The 9,800-nt window shown below is 29.9% G+C and overlaps 1 protein-coding gene across 1 annotated transcript; it reads right to left on the minus strand.

Moving 5' to 3' along the window:
• Positions 1-7,437: 7,437 nt before the first annotated feature.
• LOC110648241 (pectinesterase-like) lies at positions 7,438-9,567 on the minus strand. Its single transcript, XM_021802411.2, has 2 exons — positions 8,499-9,567; positions 7,438-8,373 (listed from the first exon to the last, which is right to left on the minus strand). The coding sequence occupies exons 1-2, from the start codon at positions 9,460-9,462 to the stop codon at positions 7,679-7,681; spliced, it is 1,659 nt and encodes a 552-aa protein (XP_021658103.2). The 5' UTR covers positions 9,463-9,567; the 3' UTR covers positions 7,438-7,678.
• Positions 9,568-9,800: the final 233 nt, after the last annotated feature.

Consider the following 9,800-nt stretch of genomic DNA (forward strand, 5'->3'; position numbering starts at 1 on the left):
TTATTATAAATGTTAAAAGACTACTAAAAATGACATGAATCACATAATAGGTATTGGAGAATATGTTGAGAAGCTGCATCATTGATTTTGAAGGAAGTTGGGAGAAGTATCTTCCTTTGGTAGAGTTTGCTTACAATAACAGCTACCAAGTCAGTATAAAAATGGCTCCATATGAAGCGTTGTATGGGAGGAGATGTAGAACTCCCTTATGCTGGACAGAAATGGGTGAGGAGAAAGTAGTGGGCCCAGATTTAGTGAGACAGACAGAGGAAAAAGTGAAACTCATCAGAGACAATTTGAAAGTCGCCTCGGACAGACAGAAGTCATATGCCGACCTGAGGAGAAAGGATATAGAGTATGAAGTTGGCGATAAGGTGTTTCTTAAGGTATCACCTTGGAAGAAAGTGCTAAGATTTGGTAAGAAAGTGCTAAGATTTGGTCCTTCATGTCCTCCATTGATATTCAAGCTCCAAGCTTGATTTCCCAAACTTTCACTCACCAAAACCCATAACACTCTTCATTAAAAATACTCCCCACACCCTAAGGAAGCTATAGATACCAAAAAGAAGCAAGGAAAGTGAAGTTTAACAAGTTACAAAAAAAAGGTTAGTGCTCAAAACTCTTAATCTCTTCTTTAAGCATAAAAATCAAGCTAAACCAAGTGAAGATTTACATAAAATTAAAAAGAAAAATTTGGGAAAGAAACCCTTGAATTTGGCAGCCCTAGAGGAACCATGAAAATGATGGATTTTGTTGGTTTTAGTTTAGTTAGGGAAGTTAATTAACAAGGTATTATATGTGGGAATTGATTTCATGGTTATATACGTGAATTTGATGTTTGAAATTAGGGTTGTACACTTGAAAGTGGGGATTTTGTGACATTTTTGAATTTGACCTAATTGTGTTGAGATTGATGATAATAGAAGTGACATGTATGCTTATTTGGAGTTTGCAAAAGGAGGAGATTGAATTTTGGGAGTGTCAAATTTTCAGCAAGTTAGGACTCAATGAGTCCAGTGTGTTTGTTGAACCCTAACTGACAATGTGTGACTCCAATTGGTATGAGGCCAATTGGAGGTGTTTTGGGACATCCAAACCTTCATTTTTCAAGAAGAAACCCTGCCCAAATTCTGTCAAAATCATGACCAATTCTCTGCCCAAACCCGGATGACCAAACACTGCCAACCCAGAAAATGACCAAATGAACATACGTGTTCATTTGGTCATAACTCTCTCTGTACTGGTCCAAATGACTTAAAATTTCATCAATGGAAAGCTTTGACATAGGGCTCCACTTTTCATGAGGACCACTTGACCTAGTTTTGCCTTTAACCAATTCAAATTGTTAGCACAAATTGGGTAACTAGAACTGCCAACCCAGAAAATGACCAAATGAACAGTACGTGTTCATTTGGTCATAACTCTCACTATACTGGTCCAAATGACCTATCATTTCATCAATGGAAAGCTTAGACATAGGGCTACACTTTTCATGAAGACCACTTGACCCAGTTTTTCCTTTAACCAATTCAAATTGTTAGCACAAGTTGGGTCACTAAAACTGCCAAGCCAGAAAATGACCAAATGAACAGTACGTGTTTATTTGGTCATAACTCTCTCTATACTGGTCCAAATGACCTAAAATTTCATCAATGGAAAGCTTAGACATAGGGCTACACTTTTCATGAAGACCACTTGACCCAGTTTTTCCTTTAACCAAATCAAATTGTTAGCACAAATTTAGTCACTAAAACTGCCAACCCAGAAATTGTCCCAAAATACTATTCCTTTGGTATTTTGACCATAACTTGAGTTCTATAATCCCAAATTCAGTGATTCAAAAACTGAATTCAAGTTTAAACATAGAGGAGCAATTTTTATGAAAGAAGTGTGACTAAATAGACATCTTAACCTAGTCAAATTCCTAGATAAAGATAACACATCAACATGAACCTAAAGAAAGGTTCATGGGAAAAATGCTATATAGGATAATTAAAATACTCATAAGGAAAATTAAATATTAAAAATGATATGAATATGTAAATTAGGACTAATGTCCTATTAATATGAAATTAATGGTACCAATGAACAGTACTAGAAAATAGTAATAATGAATAGTGCTAAATTAATTAAAAATATTTAATTGCCCATAGTATACGTAGACTTATTTATTTAGTTTGGATAAATTGGTATACCAATTAGGGACTACAGATAGCAGTACTGCCTACCGAGAAAATCATGAATTGACAATATATGTCTGGTATGATTGTTCTACAGGCTATATGCCTACTTACTGGCCATTGTGCCTACTTTATTTCTGGTTTTATAAGCCTGACAGTGGGTCTCGTGCCCGACAGCTGGCCTCGTGCCTGACAGACGTATACTGGATAGACATATGGCTGTCTAACCAGTATACACTCATGCATCCAGCTTTTATAATTTGTTATAGGTTTCTTGGGCACTGATAAAAAAATTAATTAAGATTTAAAATACAATAAGTAATCATAAAAGATCCCGATAATGTTAATTGTTTCCAAAGAGCAATAAAAATATAAAAGACCTAGAAATTATGAGTTGCAGATATTATTTCGTATGTTAAATTATTGTTATTATAAATTATGCACCACCAAGCGTTATGCTTAGCGCGTTAGTTTTTCATTGCGTAGGTACTGGAGATCAGTCCCAGCAGCTGCAGCAGCAGCACCAATAGTGCACTGACAGGGCTCTGATCAGATCTGCCATTGTCCAGAGTCACCTCACCGGTCTTTTGTATTTTGGTAGGGCCCATGTATAGACTAGTATTTTGGTTCATTATGTTTAGTCATGATGTAATTACTAGTTTATGATGTATTTCATTTTGGACTTGAAATGAAAACTTATAATTTATTATCTATGAATTTCCATATGAATGTAATAGATGACACTTCATTTTGAGATCTCATAAATAGTTGTGAATGATATGATAAAAGAGAATATGATATGGAAATACGTGAGATGACTATGAATATGTTAACAGGTGATAGTGGAACCCGCCAGATGCTAATAAAACAGAGGAGGATCTGTTCGGGTCTCCACAGAAATAAGATATAAAAAAAAAAATTTTTACCCATAAATTACCTGACTTAAACGATATTAAAATTTACAATAGACATGACAAGACAAGATAGAGTGCTCCGGCACTGAATGTGGTACTTCTTGCTCGGCTATACAATAGACGGGTAAGGGGCGTCACAATTAGTCCGTAATATAGTCGGTATAAATAATTTGTGTTTGGTAATTTGATTTAACCTCTTTTAGTCGGTGAATAGTCGGTATTTACCTACAAAGTTTTTTTTGTCGATAATATTAGTAGCTATTTTTTTAATTTCTTATAGTGATAATTTTATTAAAGTTTTTTTAAAAAAATTAATATTATACTAAAAAATAATGGAGAATATAAAAATATTTTATTTTTAATTTTATTTTTAAATAAAATGAAATAAATAAAATTTTAAGTTTGGTTAAATCTATATTTTTATCAATATCAATAGTTTTTTTTAAAAGACTATATATTTATGACTTAATTATAATATATTTGTTAATATAAATAGAATTATTATTAAAATAACATTAGAAATTTAATTTATATTAATTATTAAAATAGTAGAAATTGAAATTATTAGGTATTTAGTGACATCGTAAAGAGTATTAGCAATGATATAGTATATTGTAGAAATAGCCATTATTAGGGATTTAATGACAATTTTGCATCGCTAAAAGTTATTAGCAACGGTAATATATAAAAACCCTATTTGTTAAAATTATTAGTTATGTATCTTTTTGTTGCTAAGTGGTATTAGCGATGAAGTGGTATGAATTTGTTGTTAATAGATTTTATTGGCAACGAATCATTTCTCTGTCGCTATAAATACGTTTTTGGTATTTTTAAAAATAATAAAAATAATGAAAAGTATTTTTGAAAATCCCAATCTTCCCACTTTATATATTATATAATAATATTTAATTTTATAATTAAAAAAATATTTTAAATTATAAAAAATTAATTAAGTAGAATTTAAATACAAATAGGGCTAAGAATTTTAAATTTTTATAAACTCTAAAATTAATTAGATAATAAAGACAATAATATAGTTGTAAATAATAAAAAAAATGAAGGGTGTTTTAGGAAATGCAAATGTTCTCCCCCTCCTTCATACATTTTTATATTATATAGATAGATATAGATTTTAATTATTTTTTTCATGTAACAAAATTTTTATATATTTTCAAATGTTAAATATAATAGTTATCAGGGAAAATTTCTATTTAGTTCTTCTATTTTAATTAAACTAACTCCTTAGTTCTCTTATTTTGAAAAATATATTAGTTAGTCCTCATATTTTTATTCTGTATACTCTTTAATCCCTCTGGTCATTTTAGATGTTAATATTTGTATTTGTATTTTTAATAATAATTTTAAATAATTTTTTCCCTGTAGCTGAATTTTTCAATATTTTAAAATGTTAAATATAATAGTTATCAAGGAAAATTACTATTTAGTTCCTTAATTTTAATGAGACAAACTACTTGGTCTCTTATTTTAAAAAATACATTAGTTAGTCATTATATTTTTATTCCATGTACTCTTTAATCTCTTAAGTCATTTTAGGTGTTAGTTTGAATTTTATTTTGTTCCTATAACTTAAAAATAGAACTATATAATCCTTCTGTTTTCTAAACCTTCAACTATTTAGTTCTTATAACAATAATTTATCTCTCATTTGAATACATCAATAACAAAAAACTTGATTTAAACTAGATGGATAGACTAAAAAGTACATAAAATAAAAATATAGGACTAATTAATGTAGTTTTCATAATAAAAGGATTAAATAGTTAATTTCATTAAAATATAAACTAAATAGTATTTTTATTAACAAAAGTGATTCTGGGCTCAAGTTGATCCATATTAAATATGGATCAATGGATTTCCAGCATAATGAAAAGTTTTCAATACCCTTTCTTATTATGGAGGCAATTAGTCAAAATTTTTTTCCCTTCCGTTGACGTCTATTGCTTTTTGACTTATGAGTAAAGAACAATAAATTCATTTTCATTACCAATAAGTCTCTTCAATGAGTTGTTTTAAACATATAATAATAATAATAATAATAATAATAATAATAATAATAATAATAATAATAATAATCCTATTATACTATATAGCTATATATTATATACGCATATGACATATTAATATTTTTATTTTTTTTTGAGTAAATGCCAATAATGATCTTTAATTATATAAAAATGTGAAAATTTACTTAATTTAAAATTTTAAGAATTTGAATTTTTTTAACGTGTTCTTCCATGTGAATATATCAAGTTATTGAATAATAAATTCAATTACATTCCTCCAATTAAATTGAAATAATTGATACAAGTTGTGCGTCTATAATATTTTTTTAAAGAAAATAAAAAAAAAGAAGAATGAAGAATTCAATCTGTTGCCCAATGTTTCAATTAAGCATGTTTACAACAAATACGTAATCATCCAAAAATTGGCAAAATTCCGCTGTACAGTTTTGGATCATTTTTGAAATTATGAACCTGAGATGTGGACATAAAATTGCAAGCCCTAACCTCATGCCTAAATCTATGTGAATATATTTAAATGCCTTTATTTTATAATCATATACAAAATATATAATCTAAAAATATATAAATAAATAATTTTAATTATTATATATATAATATGATAATTAATATACAAATATTATAAATATAGATTTATAATAAAAGATTAATTAATTAATTAATTAGAGTTTTAATAGGTGATTTCTCACATTAAATTGTGATATTTGAACACATATTTAAAGTCTAAATCAATAATGTTAAATCAAGTTTATCTTATATTTATACTTTTATTAATACTTCCAAATGAAAACTAATTAATCTACATACTTATCATTTTTAGCAAATATATATATATATATATATATATATATATATATATATATATATATATATATATATATGATGAACTTTTAAATTAGGGCTTATATGGTATTAATAGTACTCATATTACTAGAATTACGACACATATGATAAACTTTTAAATTAAAACTCTAGTACTGGTGATACTTGTACTATCATAACTATGACATATATAATAAACTTTCAAATTAGGCCTATCATAATTAGGGCACGTAGGTTTGTGAATTAGGATATATATATAGTATTTATGGTACTCATACTACCAAAATCAGGGAATATATGCTAAACTCTCAAATTAGGGCATGTATAATACTTATGATATTCATCTTATTAGAATTAGAGCATGTAAGCTAAAATTTCAAATTAGACCATATATAGTACTTGTGATACTCATATTATCCAAATTAGGGGATTATTAAGGTTGTAAATGAGCCAAAGCATACTTTACGAGTTGAAAATAGTCACCAACATATTTTACATTAATATCAATTATTTTTTGATAAAATAAAAATTTTACATTCCAACATACTTGTTGTTTTTATATACAAAAACAATTGAGAATATATATTATTGAATATCTCAATACTCAACTCAACTCAGCTAAGCCTTTATCCCAAGAATTTGGGGATTATTGAATATCACAACATAAAAATAAAATTATAATCAGCTACTATATATTAAAATATTATTATTATTATTATTATTATTATTATTATTATTATTATTATTATTATAAAGTTAATATTTTATACTTTTTCATATGAAATAATAATTTATTTTAATATTATCAACTCAACCCATGTAAATAAATGAAAAATGATATACAAGAATAATTAAACAATACATTGAATATCATAACACTATAATAAAATTATAATCAGGTATTATACATTAAAATAACAAATATATATATATATATATATATATATATATATATATATATATATATATATATATATATATATATATATATATATATATATATATTATTAATTTTATAAGAAGGTTAATATATACTTGATAATAATTTTTATGCATTATATTAAAATATTTTTCATAAAAATAAGCAAGCAGTATGAGTGTTTATAATAAAAACATATTTATCACAAAAAGTATTGATAAAATTTTAGAGCCAAAACAACGTTAATTGAAATTTTAATTATATACATATATATATTAAAAACTTTTATCATAATAGTTTACTAATTTAACATCACAAAAGTTTTATTTCATTCCTTGCATTGTTGTCGGTTTCTTCTCTTTTTTAATTTCTATTTAAAATAAACTAATTAATTATTTTGGATTTTAAGTACTTGGCTTTGAAGAGAGGTGTAGCTATTTGCGTTATTATGATACTTGGAGATTGAAGATCCTTTGATCCATAGCTGTAAACAAAAGATGATGTAAGTCATAATAATATGTAATAAAAAAAGGCTATTATTAATAAGTTGCAATTTTTTTTTCTTTTATTAAAAAATGTTCAAAGGGATATAAAAGAAAAAAAAATCATAAGAAAACAAATCAATACCATTGAGAGAAAGAAAGAAAGAAAGAAACAAAATTAGTTTGAGAAAAACAGAAAAAAGCCCTTTTGCATTCACTTGGCTTTTTTAGGCTTATCAATTGATGTATAAATTCTTTTATTCTTCTCCAATTTAATGAGTTCTCTCTGCAAACTTATAGCTGACTCTGTATTCATCTATCACCGGAACCCAAGCAAGAAAGGAACTCCAGTGCTTCTAATCCATTGATCGGCGCCGGGAAGAAATGTTCCAACAGTGAATTGTTGAGCTTCATTACTGGTAAGGAAATGAAGTGTCTTCCACTTGATCCTATTGGCAGTGTTGGCACCAGGTCCAGTATTGGCGTACTCAGCATAGTACAATGTGTCAAGGTATTGGTTTCCAGCCCATGGCAGCCATCCTTGAGGTTGAATCAAATCACCCAATTCTGACTCCATAACTACAGTTGTTGAGAATTGTTTCCAGGGCCTGCCCAAGTATGTCTTGACAGTGAGCCTCTCAGCGACAAGATCGGCCTCAGGGACAATCTTACAGTTATGGATAACAAGTCCAGTGTTTTGTCCTTTTTCTCTCTTGCCATCTGCTGTCACTGTATTGACCTGGCCGTGGTTAGGTTTCCTGGCAATGATCGTTGAGTTTTGGATCACAGCTGCACCGTAACCAAAGAGGAAATCAACTGTGCCGGAAATGACACAGTCGCGGTAGAATTGGCGTCCGGCTTGGTATAACAATGTGTCTTGATACCCATCAAACCTACAGTTGTGGAACACTGACATATCAGAGTTAACTCTAATGGCAACAGCCTGATGACCATCAGGCCCTGCTGTGTTCTCGAATCTCATATGCTTGCAAGTGAACCCTGGTGCTTCAACCACTGTAAATGCCAAAGCAAAGAAAAGTGTCATTTATAATATTGCTGTAAGGTTACGAGTTTAAACCTAGTTAGAGCCCATTTAGTCGATTAAGAAAACAAAAATTACTTTCAATTGTCGAACTTACCAAAGGAAGCAGTGTTCCAAGTGTTTACACCACTGGTGAAGCTCTTTTTTCCGGTGACAATGGTCTTGTCTGGTCCATCACCATACATGAGAATATTAGAATGGGTCTTTGGCACCACTACAGCCTCATTATAAATTCCTGCCTTTACATAAATAATATATAGACTAACATTGCCATTGGGGTATGAGTTTATAGCTGCATTAATCGACTTGAATTGCCCGCTGCCATCTAGAGCAACCACTGCATTTGGTACAAGGTTAGCGTTGCCACCGGCCAAGAGCTTTCGATGAGCAGCAGATAACCAGGTTGGGTACCCATCAGCCCCGAGAAGCCGACGAGAATGGATGGGGGGAAGGTTAAACTGGAGACCGAAGTCTTGCAGGATGTTTGAAATCGCACCAAGAATGGTTAGGACATTATCTGTTAGTTCACTGCCATAATCCGTACTATTTTGCACTGTTGATTTAATGTTGTTGTCATGCTGAAATCCATCCACGCATAATTCCTGGTAAGAGATGATAAAACTCAACCAGATACGAAAATCATCAGCATGTTCAGCTATGCTATTCAGGTCACTGCTAGACATCTTTGCAAGAGTATCATGAAGCTCATCAGAAGCATTTTTCAGCAATGTCTTGCAATCCTTCAGGGCAAGTTTCGTACGGGGCTCACTGCCAGCATTTACTACAAGGTCCTCACTTAAGTTCATGGATTTCGTCAGGGAATCTGAGATGGCTAAAATGCCTGTCCTGATCAGCTCCTTAGGATCAGTGGTATTAGCAGAGCTGAGGACCTTGGTGCAAGTTTCCTTGTAATTAGTAGGCTGGCATATTTGGGTAACAGCCTTCATTTGTGGTGATATGTCATCAGAACTATGCGTTCCACCAATCCGGTTGACAACAGCCACAACAACACCGACAACAAGAATTAAGGAAATCCCCGAAACAACAACTTTTCCAATCATTTTTTTCCCTTTCTAGGCTTCTCTTCTTTTATTTTATTTCCACTCCTTTTGAATTGGACTTGGAAACAGCTGATTCTATGCCAGTGCAACAGGGCAAAAAATCGAAGAGTGATAGAATACAGTGATGTGATGGTTTCTTTGCTCCGGCTGATGATAACGAGCTTGCAGGTGTATAAGATTTTCCTAAATTAGCATTTCTGCATGAATTTTTCCTCCAAATATTGAATGGTAAACCGCTTTTTTTGCAATAATAATAATAATAATAATAACAACGACAATGGTGGAGTGAAAGGTATCATCATTTTTTTTTAATAATTTATTTGACTTCAAATATGATC

The sequence above is a fragment of the Hevea brasiliensis genome, chromosome 8, assembly GCF_030052815.1.
Source record: "Hevea brasiliensis isolate MT/VB/25A 57/8 chromosome 8, ASM3005281v1, whole genome shotgun sequence".
Taxonomy (NCBI): Eukaryota; Viridiplantae; Streptophyta; class Magnoliopsida; order Malpighiales; family Euphorbiaceae; genus Hevea; species Hevea brasiliensis.